Raw genomic sequence first — 25,740 nt, forward strand, 5'->3', positions numbered from 1 at the left:
AATCTTGTACTTGAGATTTAAAATTACTTTGGTGTACAACCCTTTTGAAAGCTTTTGGGCTCTCCAGTCTCTTAGCAGGGAGTAATCTAAACTTAATGTAGATTTTCATGGAATGTTTTGATAATTATTGGCCTCATTATTGGTGACTAGTTTGGTTCACAATTCTAACATTACCAAACTGAATCTTAACTGTAGTGACAAACTGTAGGACTCTGTAGATAGTGGTGATGTACCTTCCAGCAGATATCAAGTTTAGAGGTACTAAGTATTAGATTCTTAGAGTTGGAAGGGACCACGAGGGCCATCTAGTTCATTCCTTCAATACAGGAATCTTTTGTATTCCATGTTTTAATTTATAATGTTCTTGCAATCCATATTCTAGCCATGCTTTGCAGTTCAGGTTTTGCAAGATATGGCTTTTATTTCCCATTAATACATCAAAAGTTAGCATTCATACCTCTTTGTAAAATGGAATGACTTCATATGTTAAAAACAATTGATCACTTGTTTCAAGCTTCATTCTTTGGCAAGGAGAAGTATTATTGTAATTGCAGTGGGTTTTCACTGCATAGTAGAGACTCTGTTTGGGAATCAATGTGTTCTGGGTGAGAGAAGCTGCCAAAAGATTTTTCTATATTTGTGTGCCTCTGTATGTGCAATCTTTGTGGTGGGATAACTCAGCTAGTGACTCTTAGCAGTTCTTTCTTTCTTTCTTTCTTTCTTTCTTTCTTTCTTTCTTTCTTTCTTTCTTCTCTCTCCCCCCTCTCCTCAAGTTTAGGTTACTCTAATCTTAGCTTTGCACTGTGTTCCAGATGCGGCAGGCCAGAAGGCTGTCGAATCCTTGTATACAGAGGTATACATCAAGAACTGGTGAATGCAGCATGTATGTGGGCTCTCATGTAAACTTGCCTTCTTACCAGAGGGCTGAAATTCCAAAATACTTGTTAACACCACGTAAAATGATGAGGTCAATCCCATGGCTTCCTCTATTGATTTATAACCACTGTGAAGTTACTAACTTCTAAAATGCTTCCCATTGGCTATTACGTTTACTATCTCTAAATGCCTCCTAAATAAAATCCATTTTTAAGAATGGCAAAGATTCACACAGTGCTGAAATCTCTGCTCACATGTGCTTGCTTTACTGAGTACAAAAGCTCTAGTAATAAATATACATATTTAGGAACTAAAGCTGACCTAATTTGCATGAGAGTTCATATTTCCATTTTATCATTTTTGAAAGATAGCTAAGTAAAAGCCACCTTGACCCTCATAGCCAAATATGTGTGTACATTAAGGAAAAAACCCTGCACTGATTTGCATGGCTTATATGATAGATATGCATGGGGTCATTAGTCAAGATGTAGGGGCTGTTACAGCTTGCAACCTGTATGTTAATCAAAATAGTGCAATAAATAAAATCTTTTACTTTTTAATCATTAGGCATAACTACATGTGAGTCTTATATCATAGGTGTGAGTTGTATGGATTGTAGTTTTTAAGCTGTTATCCCAGTGCTGGTCCCACTTGAATTCAGATTTTATTTTTTTAAAAGAAATGTTTGTGTAGTATTCACTTTAGAAAAGAAGCTTAATTGTAGGTTCTGCTTTTGTATTGGAATTTACCACTCCAAGTTGAAGCTTGTATGTTTCATATTCCGTGTCACATAATGTTTCATACTCCGTGTCACAGAATATGTTTCATATTCCGTGTCACAGAATATGTTTCATATTCCGTGTCACAGAATGTTTCATATTCTGTGTCAAAATGATTCCTGTGAATAGTTCGTTATTGGGGTATTTATAATTTCCCCCACTACTCCAAGTATACTGTTTATCATTGTAGAATATTGAGGTGAGCTGCTTCTGATTGTAACAGACAGTAGAAATAGCTATATTTTAGTGTTGCCCCCACCATCCTAAATTATAGATTCATGAACTGTTACTCATGTCTTGAATAATACAGTGAGGAGTGCAAAAAATGAAATTGTACCTCACATATACTTGATAAAGGGATTCTGGAATTATATATTGAACCAGTCCATTCTCACTGGTAGCTTCAACACCAGATTGTATTATTGAGATAATATTCTGAAAGAGCTGTTCCAGAATACTGCAAATAATAATAATAATAGGGCAACCTTTCTGGAACAACAGAATTGAATGGGAGAACAGTGTAGTCATGTGACCTGTCTCCTTTTGTCAGAAAGCCATACTATATGATGGAATGCTGGCCACTTGATTGGCATGCTGCAGGTTCAGTTAAAGCTTTCACTAGCCATCTGAAAGTCCTACTGCATCATTTGTTTTTTTAAAATATACACTAAAAAATATCCTTTGATATCATGAGTAGTCTAGTAAATTTGTCTTGAAAATACTCCAGTTAACTGTATAAATGCTACTAATGTTTTTTGGCAGATACCTTTAAGAAGGGGCTGCTAACTTGTAGCCCTCCAGATGTTGTTTAACTCTCATAAGCTTCAGTCAGCATGTCCAGTAGTTGGGGATGGTGGGAATTGTATTCTAGCAACATCTGGAGGGCCAAAGGTTAGCAGCCCCTGTCTTAAAGTATAATGTTGAAACATGGAGTTTAGTAGTGACACAGTCATGTAAATAGTTGTTGATAATATTGTACACAATATAAAGCTTAGCAATTGAGGCAGCTCTTACCGTACTTTTCTAGAGGAGAACATGTTAGTATTTTATCTTCAGTATGGCTGACTATGGCAATAAAATACATTTAAAATGTAGAAATGACACAAATCATATTTGTTATAAATTTGGGAGGAATATTGTCCAGTGGAATTAGTTTATTCCTTAATAGTTTGTAGTTCTGTAGAACGAAAAGGTGAAGGAATAAGAAATAGGTGTCTAGTCAACAAAAATGTAAATGTTCATTAACTTAGGAAGTGACCTTCAGTGAGGGATTCCATTATGCTTCTTTTTTGAATGTGAATACACTTCGCATGCACTTTTGAATAGTTTATTCGAGTTTATTGGGGGACTTCAGGAAGCATTTGTTCACATGTTCTTAAATTATGAAAGTATGCCTTCAATAATTTTAATTGCATTATATTAAATAAACAAGTGCAATTCCAAGCTAGTTTGTGCTGGTAAACTTAAAGTGATGCCATGCTAGACTTTAGGGACCTGACTTGGCCGTTTCAGCTTGCTATCACTGCTGTAAGCTCAGTCTTAACATTTTGCTGCCTTGGAAAACCGCCTGGTTTCTGCTCTTAAGCTTTGCTTTGTTTTCCCCCCTTTGATTTGTTTTTTGGTTTTTTCAGAGGTATAAGTTTGAAATGCGTTACTAGCATGCAATTAATGACCCACTCAATCTGACAAACATTCCTCCTTTACAGGAACATTCCAACTGTTCTTCAGAATCCACCTGTCCTGCAAAAACAGCAGCAGCCACCTCACATTCCACAACCACTCACAACCCCCCTTTGGTCCAAACCCTTAACACCAAGCCCCTTGTCTTGGAGAAGCGAAGACTTCACGAATCTTTTACCAAGACCAAGCCAGGGAGCTACAAGATCCAGGCTGTCCCTTCAAGAGACCCAGCTTCCAAAGTGACTCTACAGGGCCTAATGGAACCTCAAAATAAAAATGGCACTCAGGAACAGGATCCTGGCCCAGTGGATCTGGATGATGCAAGCCTTCCAGTCAGTGATGTGTAATAATGGGAAGAGTTTGGAGAGTGATGCATTTGCTTTTGGTCCTTGAATTTCCTTGCTCAGACTTTTAGCCAAAGATGACTATGGGATGAAAGAACAAAGAATGGGATGTTGCTTATATGTGTGTGCTTACATTCAAATTTGTGTATGTTTAAATTGTCATATGCTGCCTTGTACTGATTATCAGAGCGGACCTTTTGCTTCTACCGCAGTCTGATGATAAATCTTTTTAAAGTGAGGGGCCAAAACAAATGATTAAATATTACTGTTGTCAATAAGCAAGATACCAGCTGCTTTTCATCACCCATATGGCAAAACTGAGTAGTATCTTTGTGCTTTAATAAAAGAAATGTCAACATGTGACTTACTTATACTCTAATTCAGGCTATTGACAAGCAAGTTGACTTACTTTCTTAAAACACTGGCACAGCCTTTCAGATATTTTAATATATGTATGCAGAGTTGTTTCTTATAGGATCAACACTGTAGAAACTTACAGAAATACGCAGAGCTTGATATAATGTGCTTTTCCTATGCACAGAGTCTTCATGTAAAAAACAACACTATAATTCTGCAGTGTCTGAAATGAAGTGTATTTTCCCTACCATGATGATACAGATTTGGCAGCTGCTGCATGATCTGCATTCTTATGGCACAAATACCACCTGCACTGTATTTTAGACATTGCATACAAGTGTTAACTTACATGAAATGAGTGTCTCTATGTGTGAGAAAAGCATTCCTAAAGGTGAGGGGCACAGAGCACTTACACCGATAAAAGTGTGCTGACTTTATTGGAACAACTTCTTTGTAACTGCTCTGTGAATCACTGCCCTTCTATAGAATTCAATCCCCTTAGAATTCCTGGTATTTGGTGCTGTGAAACTAATTAAAGAGTAATACAGCTATTTTGAATATTAAGCCTATTTTTATGCACTCCTAAAGGTAAATTGTAATTTTTGCACATTTGGATATTAATGGACCACCAATAAATAAGGGTGTCGTGGGGTTTTTTAAGTAGGGAGAAGGGAAACTGGACTACTAAATAAATCTTTTACAGGTTTAACTAAAAGTATTTTATATTAAGCTTCTCAGAAATTAAAAGTTTAAAACTATTGTCTTAAGATTTCCCCCCTCCTGTATGCTCCTTTACCCCAAGTGTGGTATTAAATGGTTCCCATTTTATATTTGGGTTAGTAAAATCTAAACAAACTTGTTTCATGCTGTTAACTGGTACTGAGTTGTTCAATCATGCAATTGTGGCCTGTAACTTTTGGTGCACTAAATTTATTAAAAGTGCCTGTGGGTTCTTCTTTCATGATGTGTTAAATGTTTGGGGGTTAATTGGATGCTGATTTTTGCTTTTGTGGTTTTGAACCTTATTTTGTGTAGTGTAGTTCACAACATGTATAAAAAAATGATACGCCAGCATTGCCAGCATACTGGTATCTATTAGCTGTGCATTGTGTTTTTTAAACTTTTCAGGGTTTCAGTGATGAAAATAATGGGTTTAAGACACTGATGTTGGATATTTTGATCAGAATGAGCATGCACTATTTTGTAGTTAGGTTGTGAAATTATTTGCTTTAATCAACAAAAGCCCCAAAGTTTCACATGATGCTGCTTAATGCAATTCAGTTTCCAGTTTGTAGTACTCTAGTTTTTTTAAACCTTGCGTGTGTGAGAGAGAGATGCTTGACAAAGCATGAAAAAAAGGGAAAAAAGGTATTTCAGACATTTAAGTGAAAATGTCCACTACTTCAGTGAACATACAGTTGAGTTATGCCCCAGTGGTGCAGATAAGCAACCTGTTTGAAATTAAGGGTTCTGGAGTGAAGTTGTGTGGGATTCTACTTCAGCCAACAGGCATGTTGCCTGCTCTCCTTCTTGCTTGCCATTTAGTAAGATGTGACAGAAGTGGATTATGCCCTGTGTGCCACCCCAACTCATTGTGGACTCTGGATGTTTCCACGTACTCAAACAGGGTTTAATTTGCTGCTGACTTTCAGTTGCCCCAACCCGCAAGCCTCGTTGGAAGAAGATAGCTGCTCATGGCCCAGTAGAGTTTATTTAGCTTCGCAGGCAATAGCACCAGATGACCTTTTTCAAATACTAACTAGACCAGGGGTTCCCAACCCACGGCCCATGGGCCGGAAGCAGCCCACAGAGGCCGTTTAACCAGCCCCCGAGCCGCCCCTGAACTGACTTGCCAGCTCGAGTCCCCACGCGCTGCGCTAAACTGGCGCAGCATGGGGACTCTCTTCTGCTGCTCTGGAAATTGCTTCTGCGCATGCCCAGACGCCAAAAATCACTTCTGCGCAGGTGTGATTTTGGGCATCTGCAGAAGCGATTTCCGGCATCACGCTGCACTAGCCCAGCCCATGGAGGATCTCCGCGGGAGTGATCTGGCCCATGCCCAGTAAGCCTTGCTGACCCCTGAACTAGACTGTATAGACTGTCACAACAACCTGTTTAAAAGTATACCCCCCCCCAAAGCCCTAGTCAGTGCTCTCAAAACGTGGCAGTGACAAAATTCCCTAAAGCCAGCAGACTGTGGGTCATGTACTCTTTTCCATTTTAATTCATTTCTTGTTCCAGAGAAATTTTCTTTCGGTTCCAAGATGACCTGCAATTATTGGCTTTCTTTGTGCCATACGTAAAGAAAATGCAAGTGGAGAGTAACACTTGCAGCCCGACTACATAAGTATTCACATGGAAGCCCTACTTTCAGCTTGCCCAAGGCTCTTAATGTCGTGGTCTGTACTAGTTTGCACCTTGAGACTTTAAACTTCCGCAACTTGCTCATTCCATCCTGTCATCTGGTCTTCGGCATATAATCTTTCTGCCTGCAGCTAAGTGGCCTCCAGCTTTAAATTAATTTGCCTTAGAGATGCCTTCCCCCACAAAACTTGATTTAAGCCTATATGTCTATGCAGTTCTTTGTGTGATCGCCACCCCACCCCACTGGAATTTACATGGGGGGGGGCACATTCTGCACTACATACAGTATCACATAGCAAGAGGTACAAGCAGTTACACCATTGGTGCAGACAATCTTGCATTTTTCTGATTCCATTGTGTCTTCTCATTTTTTGTTCCTTATATTTTTGTGTGAATTTATATCATCGCACACATCCACCTAGAAGTGTAACTAATTTTGCCTGTCAGAATCTAGTTACTTTGTGATCATGGTAAATCCACTAGTTTAGGCTTCCTTTCAAGGCTACACTCCCCTTTCCACTTTTTCAGCACACTGATTTTATTTATTGAAAGGTACATAGGTGAAATTGCAACATGTTAATAAAAACTCCCAAACTTTCAGTTTTGAGGGGAAATCGCCTGTGTACGAAAGCTTGTAAACATTATTTGGATTTGTTGAGACTAAAAATTGAAAAGAGAAAAGATTTGTTAGTACTGACAAATGCCTACAGCTATAGTAGTAGCAATGCCAAACTGCAGTGGTCTTGTTTCTAATGAGTATAGCAGCACCTTTACATTTATTAACCATAAGCTAAACACAAGCAGTGTTTGTAAATTACATTATTTGCCTTTTCAGTTACATGTGAACTGGTAAGTTGACTGTTAAGATTAGTTTAGTAGCATACATTTTAACTTGTAACAAACTTAGCCAATAGATATTTGAAACCTTATTTTCACAAATATGTACATTGTGGGAGAAACTGAATTGGAATGTTTGTATTGGCATACTTTGTTGTAGCTTTAGATTTCCTGGTTCTGGTACAGTTTTCACACTGCATGTTCATTTTATTCTGTTTTGATATTGCCCATTTTAGATACTGAATTTGAAAGGAAGCAGCACTCTTATTGGGATTCTTTTAAAATTTAACTGCTTAAGATAGTTCAGTGCAGGAAAATATTGTGGTTGCTAAATTGTTAGGGTCTCTTATTTATCAGTACCTTTTTTATAAAGTGGATGAAAATTGTTAAATTATTTTAGAACCTGTGGTGTTTTCTGTAAATGTCACACTTATTAATAAATTGACTTCAGTACTGAAATACAACAATCCTATCAGACTACTATATTTAGTGCACTTCAAAAGAAAAAGGTTAATGGTGAGTGAAACTGTTTGCATACTATCTGTTGTTCTTCCTTGTTTAATTCACAGAAAACTAAGTGACAAGTTTTTAAAAAAATAAAGAAAAGCCGACCTGTGAAAACTTCATTCTGTGTAGTATAGTAATCCTTTGGTTCCCATCATTTTTAAAAATAGTGGTCTCACATCTCATACAGATATGGTGTGAAGAGTTATTGCAAAAGCCTTTTTTGTAATTGTCAGTTGCTTGTAGAATTTAGGGTGGTATCCAATTAAACACTTCCACTAGCACAATGGAATTGTCCCTAGTATGACCCCCAAATCTGTTATGGGCATGCAGGGGTCACACAGGGAGAGGAGTAGGAAACATCTATTGCTCAGCTAAAACCCCTTGCGCTGGCAGAACTGTTTAGTTTGGGTATCATCTCTGGTCCAAATGACCTCTCACATGCATACCTTTAGTTTTATTGGTTTGATTCAGCAGTTAAGCCAGGCATAGGCAAACTCGGCCCTCCAGATACTTGGTTGCTTTGGAAGCGAATGGGGGCTACTCAAAAAATGACAGTGACTGCTCCATACACGGAGGACACCCTAGCCATGTACAAGTTCTTCAGCTGGTGAATGAAGAGTGTTGTTTTAAAACAACAAAACTGCCTAATGGGAATCTCTTGCATTTACAGAACTGGATGGCCATTGAGCCTAGGAAGGTAGGCAGAAGGCTCCTAAAGCAGGAGATGAATATTCTTTTCTGTAGTGGACTGTATTCTTTCAGGGTTGATTGCTGAGAGTTGCACGATGGCAGGTAACAGTGCCAAAACCACCAGTGGGTGGGGTACTCTCTCCCTCAAATCAATATTATTTTAATTATATTCTCTTGCTATGTGTTGACAGCAAAGAAGAACAAAGGCATTTGTTGTTTGTTTCTTAGGGGAAAATGATTGCTTTTCCTTCTCTCAGAAATTTGGGACTCCCTTGAAAACTAGTGGTTATGGCAATACATAGTGTGGCCTCACAGCCAGTGCCATGTATCAAACATAACCTTTTACAGTAAGCCTGCAACTTAATTTAACTTGTGTGTGTTCAGCTTTACATACTTGCCCCCCCCCCTTTTACAAATTAGCAAGGGAGCAGATAGTGGGGCGGGGCAGGGGGTGGGTAGGAAGTCTTTGCCAGCCCAATGTGTGCCTAATGTGTTTTGACTACATGCCACTTTGGCTTTAGGTGTGAGCCCTGTAACATAACCCTGTTGATGGCTTACTGTACTGCATAAATGCTTTTCAAAATTGAAGCAAGGCAAATATATATGGATTATTTAATTTCTATACAGCATATATTTAAAATGTCTCTTAAGCAGTGTACAAAAAATAAAGCAACAATAGACAAAATACTAAAAAGTACAGTTACATATAAAAATGTAACATTAATACAAAGTTGCTAATATAGATAAAAGTATCTTGTAATGAAATGTTGACATAACTGAACCCCAACACGTCGTATGGTGCTGAAGAGAAGCAACAAAAAACAATTGTGATTTACTGTACGGGATTTTTCATTTCAGAACTACTAACAAATTGCTTTATTTAGCCATTTAACAATACCAGTTAAATATGGTATTGGAAAGACATACAGTTTTAACTTCTGATTTGAACAATACTGTAGGACTCTTAAAAAAAATAAATTAGAGTCAGTCCTACAGTATTTTACAGAGACTCTAAAGCTCAGTTTCACAGAATCTGCCTTGACTATGAATGCCAGACATAAAATTTGAAACCAGTTGTACCGTTTTGTTAATGCTCACCGGTCCATCTTTCTCCTTAATCATTTTCTTGTGCTTTTTCTGACCCCTTTTCACCTCTACAATATACTTTCTATCGTGAAGCAAATGTGACTGCACCATAGATTTATATCAGCAGTTTTATTATCCATTCCTTTTTAATGATTGCCTTTTTCAGTCATCAAGCTATCCACTACGACCCCAAAGTCAGTTCCCACCTGCTCAGCTCCCATGATAGTATATGTGAAATTAAAGATTTTTTGCACCAACATCCATAAAATTCCATTTACCATCTTAAACCTTCAGTTTGAAGAGGTCCTTTTGGAAATCTTCGCAATCTTTTGTTTTATCCACAATTTAGTACCATCAGCAAACCTGGCCACCTCATGGCTCACCCCTAATTTATAGGGTTGCCATAAAATTCCTGACACCTGCAAAATTGTTGAGTGCTTTTTTTAAAAAAGGAAACCACCAAAATAGTGATTTTAAGCTTATGGAGCTGTTTCCGCTGCTTTTTCCATATCTTTGCCATGCACCCGGGTTCCCCCTGACATTTACAGGTACGCAGTTTTGGCAAAATTTCCCCTTGGTGCCATTTCTACACCTCAAAACCAGGACGTGTCAGGTATTTTCCTGACGTATGGCAAGCCCATCACTTAGGAGCAACTTGAAACCCCCAGTTCCCGATCCCATCCTTGGGAGACTCCGGCTTTCCCCATCTCTCCATTCACAGAACTGTCCACTTATTGCTACTCCCCGCTTCCTGCTGATTAACCAATTTCTGATCCGCCCGAGGACCTCTCCTCTTATTCCCTGACTGCCGAGCTGAGCTCACTCACACCTTCCCACACGTCTTATGCACGCACAAACTCTTTGAATGGAAATGCCCATTAACTTTGGGGAGGGGGGCGGCGGCCTCCTCAAATACGTTATGTATTGTGTTGGCTCCTACGGAGAATGCCCCTGTTTCCACTCGGGAGTCTTGGCTGAGGTTGACAGAAAGCGCGGGCTGCGCGTAGCTCCGCCCCGCCGGCATTAAGCGCTCGCAGCTCAGCGAGCTTAGAATAACTTTCCCGGCCCAGGCTCGCCGCCGCCGCCTCCGGCTTGGTGGAAATGGGCTTTGGCGGGTGCCAGCTTTACGGCTTGCCGCGGCTCCCTGCCCCACTTGGCGCGGCGGCGGCGGCGCGTTGCCTTTCCTGCCCCGGCGGTTGTGTAACCCCGCCACGTCCCCTCCCAGGCGGCGGCGGCGCGGCCAACCGACGGGCCGCTCTCCACGCGCACGGCATCTTCTCTGCCTTCCCTCCCCAGGCGCTCCGTTTAAAAGCGGCTCTCCCCGCCGCCGTTTCCATCTGCGTGCCTCGGCGAGCCAGGCGGCCAAGCGCTCCGCTGCAAACCCTTCTGCCTCGCGCGCCTTTCTCGCGCTCCAGACGCGGCGCCTTTCTCCACCCGCTTCCCGCCTTTTCTGAGAGAGAAAGCGCGCCAAAGCGATGAGGGGAGCCCTGTGGCCTCTGGCGCTGAGCTTCTTCTGCCTGCTGCCGCCGCCCGGCTGCCGGGCTCAGCTGTACGGGCGGCGCTTCGAGGAGCGGCCTTGCCCCGAGCGCTGCGAGCGCGCGCGCTGCCCGGAGCTGCCGCCCGAGTGCGCGGGCAGCGGCGAGTCTCTGGACCCGTGCGGCTGCTGCCCGGTTTGCGCCGCGCAGGAAGGCGAGCCGTGCGGGGGCCCTCCGGCCGGGGAGCCGTCGTGCGCCGAGGGGCTGCTGTGCGTGGTGTCGCCCGGCGGGCCCGGCGTGGCGGCCTCGGCCACCGTGCGCCGGCGGGCCAAGGGCGGCCGCTGCGTGTGCGCCAGCAGCGAGCCCGTGTGCGGCAACGACGGAAGGAGCTACGGCAACGTGTGCCAGCTGCGGGCGGCCAGCCGCCTCTCCGAGGGCCAGCGCCAGCCGGCCGTCATCGCCATCCAGCGGGGCGCCTGCGGGCAGGGTAAGCCTCCAGCGGGCGGAAAGGGCTCGGAGCGGGGATGGGGCAGTAGGCGGACCCCTCGGGCGCGCAGGGCGCTGCAGCTGAGCTGGCGCCCCACGCTGGGCGCATTTGTTTTTCTGGGCGCTCTGCACATGGTCAGGAGCTCTTACAAAACAGAACCCGACGGCTTCCCAAGGATCAGGTCTTGTACTGAAATGGGAAAACAGGGCCAATTCAGATCTGTTAATAAGGCAATCAAATGAAGGTTGGAGCCAACTCCTAGCGGCCCTTCGGCCCCCCAATAAAATATTTGAGAGGCCTCCCCCCAAGTTTAGTATTGCCATTCAAATGGTGGGTGCAGGAAGAATGGACAAAATTTAACTTAGCTAAATTCGTTAAGTTAAACTAATTGGAAATAGCTTGCAGGCAATAGATTGGCTTAGGAATTTATATATTTAACATGTACAGTTTTGAACTGAAAAGCTATAAGGATGTTAATGGACTAAGTTAAGTTTATAAAAATTACGATTTGGAAAGCCGTTATAAGGATATGCATGGAAATTCAACCAAGGGGAAGCGTGGAAGTCACTTAACAATGTCAATAAGTGTAATTTTAATAGGGTTATGGTTTATGTTTGTTTGTGTGTGTGTTTTGTTTGTGTATAATTTTGTGAAACTTAATAATTTTTTTTGGAAAAAAACAAAAACAAATGGTGGGTGCGCACCGTGTTATGTGATCAATTATGTGGGGCGGGGCTTACCAGCCCCCACCCCAGTATTTTATTCAAGTTGGCTCCCCTGCAGAAACGTATGAACATAAAATAAAGAAGAAAATACCGAAGAGCGCCAGCAGGCTTTCCCCCTTTCGTTAGCTTTGTTCCTTTAAAAATCAATCAAGCCATCAAAACCTCAGTTGGTTTCCTGCTCAGTATTGAGGGTGTCTGTGTGTGGGGTGGGGTGCGCTTCTTGGGCTACAGTTCTCCAGCGTCAGCATCCACCTGTCTTGTGTCCTATTTCTGGCCTCTAATGGTGGTAGCACAATAGAGAGAGCTCTGAAGTAGAACCACGGGGATTACTGATACGCAGATGGCTGCGAAACCAAATTCCCTGGTCAACACCTTGGAGAGTTCACATTGTTCTCTCCCTCTTCTCCCCGCCCATGTAAACAATAGTTGTGAGCCGTAACACTGTTGGTGGAGAGGAGAAAGTGCTCGGAGAGAAGTTTGGGTATGGATCGATGTGGTCTGATTTAGGAGACGGGGAGAGGTAGTTTGTGCTTGTGGGAAGAGGACAGGGGTAGGACTGGGTAGAAAGGTCATGAACTGGAAACAGAGGCAGGGGAAATATCTGGGCTTGATGCTGAACAAAGAGAAGAAGTGAATGGAAAAGCCCATTTTGGGGTAGGCATGCTGAGAGGTGATCTGATAGGGATGGAGGGTTTGTTTTTGTTCATTGTTTTGCTGGATTCTAGAGTGAGGGTGGGGAGTGTGAAAGAAGCCAATGTTGCTCTAGATTTTTGTGCTTTTTAATAAAATAAATGATCAGTAATATAGATTTGATTCTTCTCATTTAAAAAAAATACAATAGCTGCCTATAAGCATATCCTCTAATTCTGTTTTACAGTGGCCTGCTATGAAATGTACTAAATATAATGTTATGAAGCAGTTGAGCAAGACAGCATAGGGTGGGTCATATTGTCTGTGATAGTGTTACATCCATTGATCATAGTCCCTTGAATATTTAGATTCAGATGTCAGCCTGTTTCAGCCTTCATAGTGGATAATGTCTCCATATCTCAAGGAGCTAGTTTTCTGTTACGTACACTTGAAATCTGTCTTTTGCTTGAGGGTCATTAAGGGCCAAATTACACAGCAGGTGAGTGCTTGCTTAACTCTTTCTACTTTTGCCATTTCCCCACCTTAACCTCCCCTCACCAGCTGCTTTTCCCCTTGCAGGGCAAAATATACAAATACTTACATGTTTCTTCTGTGCCAGAAAACCATGCAATTGTGAATGGAAAAGCAGCCAATAAGAAAGGGTTAATCAGCCTCCTTTCCTCCATTCAAATTTCCAGAATCTTCCAGTTACTTTTCATAACTATATTCATATTAAGAGACAGTTATGCATTTGCTGTGTAACATTTGGCTTGGCTTGACTCTAGCTAAATATTTTCATTTGAAAGAATATTATTGAAAATCAACAAGAATTATGCCTTGACTAATCTGCTACCTGCTGTCTGCTTAAGGCTGCACTCCCACACACATTTACCTGGGAATGAGTCACACTGAATACACTAGGTTTTGCTTCTCAATCAACATAGGGTCTGTCTGTAAGGCTGCAGTCCCAGCACAATTGGGAGTAAAGACCAGACTAGATGTGTGATAAATTTGTGGGCAAAAAGGGGTCTGCCATTGTTTCATTGTAGAGTGGTGTTGTTGAGGTGGGGTGATTTAAAATGATCAAGTATGAGGGGAGAACTCAATCCTTCCCCCTGCTCACTATCTAAAACGGTGTTTTTTAAGCTGTTCTTCTCCCAGAAATAGAGGTTGGTTCATTAGGGCAAATGGGTCACTGCCCTACAAACATCTTGTCTCCCCTTCCTCAGCCCTCACCTGCTTGCCTTCTTATTTACAGTCAGTCAGGGTGTGGTTCTGCCTGTCTCAGGGTCTGGCTTCCTGCCTTCTGCCCCATCAGTCCCAACGATTACTAACCATCACTGTCTTCCAGTGAGGCTCCATGAAGTGGATAAAATCCCTTTAAAAAGTGGCTTAGGGTGTAAATGGAGGGGATAGAAGGATTCATCTCTGTCAGCCCTCCACCTGCACTTTAAATCATCTCCACCCAACCTGGTTTAAAGGGAATTAGCAGGACCTGAGTTAAGTCCTACCCTGCCCATTTGCATCCTAAGTTCTGTACAGCTCAATTTGTAGGTAAATGGGCCTTGAGGAATCTGGCTACATGCATGTTATACATTGATAGCTAGTAACTGTGGATCATCTGGTAATACATGCAGTGAAAAGTTCATTGGGCTGGCGACAGAAGTTTTAAATCTGGGATTCTAGAACTAAGCTATGTGGTCTGGAATGCACATAGACAACTTGAGTATCTTTGAAGTACCTCCATTTATAAGAATGTGACAGAAAGGTTATATAAACATCTGGCAGACATTGGGATAGAAGGTACGGGAGCAAACACTTCATTCGAAAAAGAAAGGCCTGAAACCACATTTTATTGAAGTAGAATAAATAGCTGCTTTGATGTTGGGATATATCTGTTCTTTACACATTAAGCTTTAAGGAATCTTATTTTCTTTCTAGAGTCCCCTTCCCCCAGTATATACAGAAACACACTTCAAGCAGCTGTTGAAGAAAATCAAAAGTGGTTGCTAGAACCTTTAACCAACCATCCATTTCTACATTGCAGTTTTTCATGTTTACATACTGTTTTTTAAGTCCTTAGACTATTTTACACATTTCGTATATGAAAATAATATGGGAACTTACTTTATATGAAACCATCCCCCACAACAAATGTAGCTGGAAGGCTTAGTCTAAACTTCTGTGAAGAGCTTTATGACTGGGTGCCCTTGAGTCAAGTGACATCATGGAAAATATAATTAGATGTGCAAAGTAAGCAGCAACAGTGGGATGAATGGTTGCTGAATGGTTGCCACAAACCTATGGACCACTTCTTGGCAATGCTAAAACCCATCTCATCAAAAGCTGCACATTATTTGTTAGTTTGATATGGTGCATATTGTTTGAGGGTAGACAAAATAAAGTTCATGATGTCATTTTTATTAAAGTGTATAGAGTAATCAAGCTGATCAGTGCTGAGAACCAGCAGGGAGATCCAGCATGTTTTTTTGGTCAGGGGAGATTTGAGCCCAAATCCTGCTCAGCTAAACTTATGATTGAGCAGAGGTGCATATGATTCCACTTTCATGCAAGTTACTGTTATGTAGCCTAATGTACTTCACAAGGCTGTTGCATGCAGAAGGTTGTAGGTTCAAGCCCTGGCTTCCCCAAACACTGTAGAGCTGCTGCCAGCCAGTGTAGACAGTACTGGGCTAGAAGGATCCAAGGGTCTGGCACAGCACAAGTCAGCTTCCTGTTGTTGCAAAACTGTATTCTGTGTAGGAACAAAGAAGGCTTCACTGCAGTACTGTTTAAGTGATTAGGGTTCAGGATTAGGTGGTGTGATAACATAACTCTGCTTAGCTGGTATATAAACTTACATGTGACTATAGTAGCCCTTTGAGTATGGTGGGACTTTCTTAGAATCATAGAATCGTAGAGTTGGAAGGGACCACGTGGGTTATCTAGTCCAGCCCCCTGCCATGCAGGAATTTTTTGCCCAAGGTGGGGCTCAAAACCATGACCCTGAGTCTCATGCTTAACTGACAGAGCTATGCTCTACTGACTGAGCTATGCTATGTAAGCATCAATAGAACTGAGCTATCCGTGACCTAAAGAGCCTTCCAGCATTTTGACGGATGAGAGTGGCCTGACCTTGTGTTATAAATTGCTGTTGAAGGCTATATGCCAGCTAGAACATGGTTTGGCTTTCCAAAAGATTAGTCATGTATTATTGATTCAAATGATTGTGGTCCTGAGGTTGTCTGATTAAAAAAAGAAAAGAAAAAAGCTTCAGAATGGATGCAGCTGCAACTTTTAAAATATTTTGCCTTCACCTCTTCAGTCCATGGTAAAAACAATTTATTTTATAACTAAATATAAAATAAACTCCTGTGATGCTGCTCTTCAGGAATAAGCAAAACAAAATATTTTTTTGTACAACTTTTAACTGTTCAGGAAGTTTTCTTTTGTATCCTTATTGAAAATGGCAGTGCCTGTTTGTATCTTGTTTTGTTTAAAATTTGTATTGTAACCAAGTGGGGAAAATTTGAATTCGGTTCATTGTAATTAGCAGTGTGATCTCAAAGTCTATCTTTAAAAAATGTTCGCTTTAAGCATCACAGCAGTACAGCTGTCTTATCCCCACCAAGTTTAAACATTCCTAGTTGCTGAAGGAAAGTTTGCAAAGCATTCCTAATTCCCGATCTATGCTGCTGCAGGGGGTTTGGGTATGGTGGATATTTCCCTTCTGCCCAGCTCTACTTGGTCCTGCCAGCAGAAGGTGACAGGCATAAGGCCCTGAAATGAGGCAGAGCAGACAAAGGGTATGCTGGCCTGGGTTCTAACCTGGACAAGCAGACAGAGGGATGTGATTTGGGTCTCTGTGCTGCACTAAACTGTAGCCAGCACAGCAGACATTCAGGGCAAGTAGCAGGTCCTCAGTTACAGAGGGGGTTGTTTCACTCCATTCAACCACACAACTTCCAGGCTGGGAGTTAGGATTGCCCTTAAAACTTGCTTTTCTATCCCAGAAGGCTATGAGTGGAAGATGTAAAATCAAAATGGAAAAAAGTTCATTACTTCCATTCAGTACAAACCCATGCTTGTTAAGTGTGTGCCTATGACTCACACATCAGTACTTGAAAAACATATATTGCTTTCAACAACAATAGAGAAAGCAATGTACAATCAATACATTAGCAAACACAAGAATCTAATAAAACAGCAACAATCATAGTAGCCAGTGGAAAAACCACTAACCTCAAATTCCTCAGTAGTCTTATAAAAAAGTACATGAACCAGAAACTTAAATGGATGCTCTTAAGCCTACTAATACATGTATATCTTCACAAACTCTCCAGAACCCTACAAGGATTTATAAAAGGATAATGATTCAAATGTCTGCTAAACAGGACTCCCTTGTGGAAGCTTCAACTTGTCCTCCTGAGAAGATATGAACAGATTTTAACAACGATATAAACTTAGATCATTCAGTCCCTCTAAGGATCCACCCCTTACAGATGAAAGGATTTCCATCTCTCATGCACATCAAACTATACACATGGGTTTATCTGTCCCTTTGATCATTTAGCCTGGCCTTTTCTGAACAGTAGAGGCTCAGAGAAGTTTTTCTTCTTCCATTTCCTCTGTAGTCCCTTGAAAATCTGCTCCTGTGGGTTGGGGGACACTTGGGAGTGGGGGTTGGCAAAAAAAAAAAAGCCCTCTCATGTGAACAGAGGAGCAACTTGGGATCTGAGCCCAAAAACTTATTCCGTTGACTTCTGCTAATAGTGCAAATTTCAGACATTTTCAGAATTCTTCAGACACTGGCTGATTTTTTCCCCTTCCAGCACCTCTGACATCATTTAATTGACAAAGTTGGACAGAGCACTATTTAAATGTTGCCACCTGTCTAGTTTTTGACCTGATTACCCAGTTCCTAGGCTTCTCGTCTGGTTTTCAGACATCTCTTTGTCCCCCCCCCCACTACTTTCCCCCTCTTTACTGTAATGTGTGTGCTATGAATATGAGCTACTTAGGAGGTTTTATGGAGAAGCAGTGTATGCCTGCATTTCCTCTGGCTGGGGCTTTGTCTGGATGTTAGTAGGAACAAAAGAGAAGGACTGGAAAAGCAGGTCTCATCCCTGATGCAGCAAAAGCAACTTTTGGGTACTGGGTTTGATCTTTTTTATAGCAGCTTATAAAGGATGCTTGAATGGCCTCAATAAACAATCCATTGTATAATTCTGGGTATTTTATTTCATATCACTTTCTCAGGGAGTACACGGTTTCCCTTTTTACAAAATGAGGTTCTTAATTAAAATAAGTTTCGATGTAATTCCCAGGATTAACATTGTTTGCTCCTTTTTCAAAAGCTTAGCAATGAGTTGCAGTGCACAGTTCTTTCCTCCCTCCGTTCCCTCCTTTTTCGCAAGCGCTTAATTGGACCGAGAGATTGAAGTTCTCCTTTGCCCCCACCGAATCACTGCTTCATAGGCAGGGCTATGAATGTTGTGTGCTCTGCTATTGCTCCTCAAGTGCTTTTGCCTGTCTGGAATGTATCCTTGCACTGTGACAATGGCTCTTGCTTGCCTTAATGGAGAGTTGTGCGTGCTTAGAAACCCAATGCTTTGGCATTGCTGGCATGTAGCCTCCTGTCAGATCCATTGCCTCACCCACCTTTGCCTCTTGTCTGACCCACTGGCATGTAACCTCACCCTCCAGGCTGGAGAAGGTCCACCATCATCACTCTATTTGTTCTGCTGACTGATGAAGCTCCAGCCGAATGGCCCAGCCACCTGTTTTGTGGGGAGAAATGTGTTCCTCAAAAGGGTTTTTTTTGGGGGGGGGGGATGTTGTGTTCTTTGTGCGGCTGGTCTGCTTGCCCATGCTTAATAATCAGCCTGTCTACAGATACTTGAAAAAACAAATGTTAATAAGACACAAGACTACTAAAAAAACATTAAAACTCCATATTCAGATTTGTTGTAGCTGCAAAACACTTGCCTGAAAATAGGTCGTCTTTTTCTGAATGCAGCTTGAGATATGGCAAGGCTCCAGTGGAAGAATGCTAAGAATTGCTATAGACATACCCTCGTTGTATGAACTTGGTCTGCTGATGGAATAATCAAGACAGCATTTTCCTGGAGATTGCAAATGAGGGAGGAGGTATGCTAGATATGTTGGATCTAATACAAGCAAAATTTTGTATGATAGAACCAGTGCCTTGACTTTTGCTCAGGCAAGTTCAGAAAAAGCTACTGAAGCTTCAGAGCGTATCTTGGTTGAGAGGCAAACTCCATGAACTACACAAGCTGCAGCCCTGAACCTGCCGTGCTGGGGAAATGTTTGCTATAATGACGTTTTACTAATGCAAAAGATAACTATTTGCAAATACAGTGCTAAAGTAAAACATAATTGCTCCTTATGTACAATAGATGCCCCAATCTAGCCATAGTAGTCTGCCTGTAGAAACAGGTTCTATATGCGGACCTGCTTTAGAAGAGGTTCAGGAGGCCACTGGACAAGGAAAGTGTGTTTTTGTTCAGCATCGTGCAATGGACTGGTGGTCCATTGGTCAACTTTTTTTTTTAAATACCCAATTGCTCCATCAAAAATGTTTGCAAGTTGTAAGATACAAAGATTTCACATGTTACTGTCTCATCTCCCTTTCTTGGATTTGTAACCACACATAAACATATTTATATGTAACACATTATGCCTAAGGCTCTAACTACACATGCCATTTATTTTATAATTGCTCTTGAATGCACGTTCCTCTGCTCAAACAACAACAACAACAACAACAACAACAACAACAACAATAAACAACAACATTGCTACCATGGAACCCACTCTTCTGAATTGAGGCCCTAGCATGGAAAGGGTGGGGAATAGGGAGATTTTAACCATTTGCAATCATCCAAATCTGGGTCATGTCCCTTCTGCCTTCCATTGACATAGGAAATAAGCTCCCATTAAAACAGGAGATTTGAAGCAAATTGCTACCATGGAAGCCAATGGGCCCCATTAGGACCATAGTGGGGGACAAAGGGTTAAAGCCCTATTGTCACCTAATCCAGATTGGGCACTTCATGCTGATAGGGGCTTTTTGGGGTGTGTGTGAAGGGCTTGTACTTTGGGGTAAACTACAAAGTAAAGTATCTTTTTTGTAATACTTTTTTACCCATTTTCAATTACAGTCCAATAATAGCCTCATTTATAACAATATAAATTTATAATACAATTATTAATACCAATCATTCAAATACCAGTAAATAAACTGTTGTCACCATTTTCTCTCTCAGCCTGGAAAGAAAAGTGGTCTATCAAACTGCGGATGACTCAGTAAAGAACCTTAGTTCCTTGGTAGCTCACAGTCTCCTTTCATCCTTCCTTCCAGCTGAAGATATATGAGCAAATATACTTCCAATTAAATTAAATTCCAAGTCCTCTTAGCGTTATTCAGTTCACTTTGTAGATAATAAAGGATGGGGAAGAACCAGCTCTAAGTTTCCATCTAAACCTTTTGCAAAATGGAGCTTCCCTCCTTTCTTCCTATTTATACAAACAGGGTTTCGTTTGATGTTATATTCCATATTTATAATCCAATTTCTTCCATCCTCACTTGTACAAGTATAATTTGAACCAAAATTCAGAGGAGGGCTGCTGAATCATAAATGTAGAGATGAAAACGTTAAATAAACAGTAGCCTCCTCTCCCCCACCATCTTTTGCACCTAATGAAGTCTTACCTCAAGTTCAAACCTTAAAGTCCTTGCAGTTGGTTTGTTCCACAGTTTGTGATCTCATCTCTTCTAGCACACGCCTGTACTTTAGTCCAATTAAGCTCTAATTAACAGGAGAATCTCTGCTTCTTAATGGTGGCATTGGAGGGTTTTCAGCAAGTGAAGTGCTTTCACATTCAGTGCCCCCCTGCCCCCCCTGCATTCCATGCCGGAGCGAGAGCCAGGTACTGAGACAAACTGAGTGAAGCCGTTCTCCCCGTCCCTGGAGGGAATCTGCAAGGATGATTGTTACCCTGAATCATCCTTGGTTTTCCTTCACCAATGATCTCCCGCTGTCATGGGGGCTACCTCCATTAAGGCAGAGTGGAACCGGAAGCCACAAAGTAAAGTATCTTGTGTACTTTGGCCTTGCGTGTACATGCACCATAGCTGCAGAGTGCTTGCTGCTAGATCGTACCAATTTTATTATGAGGTTCACTTTCCCAGTGAACTTCTGAGACCATAGTAGTTGGTCATTTTTGGTCTAGATGATTAATTGTAGTATGAAGTTCTCGGTCTCTCAATTTAGCCCTTAGGCTGAACCCCCCCCCCCCCAAGTTCTGGCATGCCAAAGAAAAGCAAAAAAAATTACAAAGCAAAACAATGACGAACTCTTTCAGCTCTTTGAGCTAACTTGCTCATGTATATGTGTGCAGCATCCCATTGAAAAATGTGAAGCAAGTAAGCTAAAGCTAACTCTGGCCTTGCTACTTTCTACCCATGCACAAATCAGATGAAGATGCATTCATATTGATTTCTAAATTTAGAGCAAGCCTTGGGAGTGAGTAGACAACTATTAATTCAGGTGCAGACTTTTAAAACGTTGTTTTGATTGAAAGCTTGATTATCCTTTCTGTTACACAAACGTTGCTGAATTATTACCAAAAGCTTATTATGCCAGATTTAGGAGAATCACATGGCTGGAAGTAGACTTTCAATGTGCTTGCTGAATTCCAGGAATAAGATGTTGTAAATGGGATCTTGGATTTCAAACATGTATCCAGATAAATTTGTAGCTAGTTGTGAAACAAACATAAAATGATTAAACTCCTAGGCACTCATTTTAGTTTGCTTTGAAATTTGACTAAGATTTACAAAGCTTCAGCGCTGTGTAGGAGCTGTCTTTTCCATCTGTCTGTTAGTATTTTAGGTTTTTTGTTTTGGTCTTGTAGGCTATTTTGTATTTATTTATTGAGACATTTCATGGAGACAGCTGGCTCTTTGTGCCTGCAGCAATGATCTCTGGTGTACTGAATATTAACACTCATCAAACATTCTCTTTCACTAGAACATCCTACTAAATGGAATAGCTGCATCCTGTTTTCCAAAAGCTAAATGTCAAAAATTTACATAAAGCCCAAATGTGGGTGCACATTTTTGTTATCACATTGAGTCCCATTTTCCTTTGACCATTTTATTTCCCTTCAGCATTGTTTCCTGGCCATCAAAGTAGAAGTAATTATGAAAGCCCCATGTTTTATCTATTATGTTATTAATTTAATTGGCAAAATGAGTAAGAATTTACCTTTCAAATCAAAGCAGGTAAATATAGATAGAAAGTGGGTCATGGATAAAGAGTTGGTCACATTGGCTTGGTTCAGACCAACCACCAGACCACAGTTCAGTGCTATATGAATGTGCCTGAAACTCCCACATCCCCTTAACTCACATGCTGTGATTGCTTTCCTTACCACTTGTTTACAAACCATAGTTTGCCATTACATGTGAACCAAGCAAACCATGGTTTGGCAACATACAGGAGAGAGTTGGATTCACAATGCACAAGGAGAAGAGTATCTATGTGAGGGTGAGGCTGGTTCATGTCCTGCTGAGCTACAGTTTGGTTTTAAATCTGAACTGAACTAGCATCCTCTTAAAATCCTGATAGTTCAGTTTTATTAACAAAACATAATTTATATTTGAAGACATATTTAATCTTGGCTAAGGGACGCGGGTGGCGCTGTGGGTTAAACCACAGAGCCTAGGGCTTGCCGATCAGAAGGTTGGTGGTTTGAATCCCCGGGACGGAGTGAGCTCCCGTTGCTCGGTCCCTGCTCCTGCCAACCTAGCAGTTCGAAAGCACGAAGTGCAAATAGATAAATAGGTACTGCTCTGGCAGGAAGGTAAACAGTGTTTCCGTGTGCTGCTCTGGTTCGCCAGAAGCAGCTTAGTCATGCTGGCCACATGACCCGGAAGCTGTACACTGGCTCTCTTGGCAAGATGAGCGCCGCAACCCCAGAGTCATCCGCAGCTGGACCTAATGGTCAGGGGTCCCTTTACCTAATGTGAGTTGCTCATGCAGGCAACCCAAGGGAGTCCTCACTACAGGCTTTGAAATAGGTTGAGCCAGTGCTGATGGTCCACAGCCTGACTGGTGAGGGTGTGGGACAGGATGCAGAACTGTGCACTTCATTACTCCACCCTCTTAAGTGAGAATCCCCAATTACGCAGTTTAAGGGTTAAGTTGCCACATTAACAAAGGCTAATGCTAATCAGGATTTGCTCTTAGTTAAGCTTGCTTTTAACTGAGGTTTGACGCAAGTTCAGAATCCTACTTAAGAGAAAAAACCTAGCAAGTGGTAACTGTGGCTAACATTAATGGCAACAAATAACTCTTAAGGATGCATAATGCCAGTGGGTAGAATTAGTGGTATAAAGGGGAATCCTGTGGTTGGTGTATGATCCCTTAAACACCATTAAAGATGGACCGAATTATGTCTTCAGGAGCTTATATTACTTTTCAAGTTTCCTCACTTTTCACCTAAGTTACTCTGTTTGAGACAGGGTCTGTGATGAGCCCAGTTCTGTCTGTTTCATTATCCCCACTGAATATCTTGCCTTCTTAGAAATCATTTCCAGCATTGTTCCATATATTGTATCTGAGGCTCCTGAGCAGAACCTTTGTAAGGCAGACCGTTTAATGCTGGAGTTCATTTGCTATAGAAATGCCCAGATCCCCATTTTTCATCAGCTACTGAGTATCTGTCATTCCTGGGTTATTTTAGTCATTTGGCACTGTTCTCCTTGGTTTATTTCCCTTCCTGTCTCGTCAGAAAGCTTTCTTCCTCATTGATTTTGAAGATCAATAAATGCTTCTTAAATATTTCCACTGATGTAACTTCCAGACAGCTTTGATGGAGCAAATGCAAAATGCATGTTAGGAAGCCCACTGGTAATATTTGGTAATTTTAAGGGTAGCTTCTTTTGCAGCTTGCCAAGTTTTAATTAAACTTCATGCCAGCCACCTTTGATGGAATATTATAACCATTTCAAAAGTAGGGTTGAGAAATTGTGGTTAAATACTATTCACCATGACTATTGCAGCTGAGAATAGAACCGTTAAGTCACGAATTGTCAACACCTACTTTAAGCAGTACACTCACTTTTCTTTACCAAGAAATGTTCTATTTTCCTGCTTTTCGTGCCGATGTTTTGTAGCAGCTGCTACCACTATAGTTGTGAAGATGTTCAGCTGATTCATACACCACTGACTGTGGTTTACAATTTAGCAGGGAAAAGACTTCCTGTTTAGAGCCAAGCTATTCCTGCATGAAGGAACAAACATGACTGCATTCTTTATTTTTTATTTAAAAAAAATTTTAAAAGGGACTAGCCTAGCCAGGAACTGGTCTAAGAACTGTGAATCCCAGGTTCAAATCTTAACTCAGAGCTGTTTCATCCATTACAATTTCCAAAATGGAATTGTAGTGTAGGAAAAAAGTATGTACATTTTCACATTTGAAGTGCAATGAGTTTTTCTGCTGAGACACACCAGATGGGCAGGCAACACTGAAAATAAACTTTAGCCACACTTAAAATAGCTTTATGCTGTCATATTTTTCCTCCTTCCACCCCATCCCTATTTTGTTTTGTGCCATGTATTTAAAAGCAGGGTCTATCTTGTTTTTATTATCATTATTGATCTGCAAACTGCTCAGGGGGGTCTCTTTTGGCTGAGAAGTAGAGCAAAAATGCTACAAACAAACAAACGAACCACTCACATTGAATGAATTTATCCTACATAGAGGTCAAAGAAGTGCCCATTCATTAGTTATCCAGAGCTTTTGTTGTCCTATAGCAGATGTTAAGCAAGACATTAGAAATAAAGGCTGTGTTCATGGAAACAGACACAAATACTATTTTCTGTAGTGATTGTTCAGGACTAAGCAGCTTTATTATTTACAAATAATGAAGAGCGCATCCTCTTGTGTTTTACAGTGTTACATAAGGTTTTCTATTAATGACGATGTGCCTGTCAATCTGGTTTCAATTCACATGTCCTGGTAGATAAAGCAGAGCCAGGGAGAATCACTGCAGATTTGGGACTGTAACTAAAATTATTAAATGGTTTATTGATATACAATAGAAAACAGAAAAAGAAATATGTGAATTGACCATATAAGAACATAAAGGAACATCCATCAAAGCTCTGCAAGAGGGATGGCCTATCTGTGATCCTCCAGATATTGAACTGCATCTCCCATCAGACCCAGCTAGCAATACCATGGTCAATGATGTATTGCAGCAACACCTGGAGCCATAGCCTAGCACCCTAGCATCCCTGCTGTATAGTGTAAACAAAGCAGTACAATATCACTAGAATCATCATCATCAAGGCTATACAGTGTGAATAACAGCATAACCATAGGAGAGTTCACAAACCAACTATAATTTGCATAAGAATAAGTAGCAAAGCTACCAGTAAAGAAATCTGAATAAGAATAAAACGAGGACCTATTTGTCTCTCCAGTCCATTTCAGTTTAAAGCACTGTTTTACCACTGCTCCCTGAAGAGCAGTGGTCCTTGTGTTGTAGCAAACTTCTCTACACATGGAAAAGTAAGCTGTTTGAGGCTCTCCAAGTGTAACTTTAAAAACTCCAAGTTAAACAGCTTGACTAACAGTGCTGCTGCTACTTAGGAAAAGGTTGGGGTGAACACGTGTCTTCTGCAAGATCTATTACAGAGAACATTCCTTTTATTATGCACAGAGAATTCAAGCTATTACTTCCATAGAATTCAAACTATTACTTCCAATCCATTTTTATGGATTGGTAACACTGTTCAACAGCTTCTGTTCATACATTATTTGAAACATGGATGATTATGTCCAATCAGCTTTCCCTATGTTGTTTAG

General features: G+C 41.2%; 2 protein-coding genes across 9 annotated transcripts in view; both read left to right on the forward strand.

The window, feature by feature from the left end:
• PLEKHA1 (pleckstrin homology domain containing A1) overlaps positions 1–7,863 on the forward strand; it is a 38,464-nt gene extending 30,601 nt beyond the window's left edge. For 3 of the 8 annotated variants that reach the window (XM_083617051.1, XM_083617050.1, XM_083617052.1), the window contains exons 12-13: positions 813–883; positions 3,362–7,863. In XM_083617051.1, coding sequence (XP_083473177.1) covers positions 813–883; positions 3,362–3,578 — 288 coding nt within the window. In that variant the 3' untranslated portion in view covers positions 3,579–7,863. The remainder of the gene's footprint in view (positions 1–812; positions 884–3,361) is intronic. The other 5 variants (XM_083617048.1, XM_083617047.1, XM_083617049.1 and 2 more) reach the window with 2 other exon arrangements.
• Positions 7,864–9,043: 1,180 nt separating this feature from the next.
• HTRA1 (HtrA serine peptidase 1) overlaps positions 9,044–25,740 on the forward strand; it is a 44,928-nt gene continuing 28,231 nt past the window's right edge. The window contains exon 1 of the mRNA XM_083616998.1: positions 9,044–11,482. Coding sequence (XP_083473124.1) covers positions 10,996–11,482 — 487 coding nt within the window. The 5' untranslated portion in view covers positions 9,044–10,995. The remainder of the gene's footprint in view (positions 11,483–25,740) is intronic.

This window comes from Podarcis filfolensis, assembly GCF_964270895.1.
Source record: "Podarcis filfolensis genome assembly, chromosome: 5".
Classification (NCBI taxonomy): domain Eukaryota; kingdom Metazoa; phylum Chordata; class Lepidosauria; order Squamata; family Lacertidae; genus Podarcis; species Podarcis filfolensis.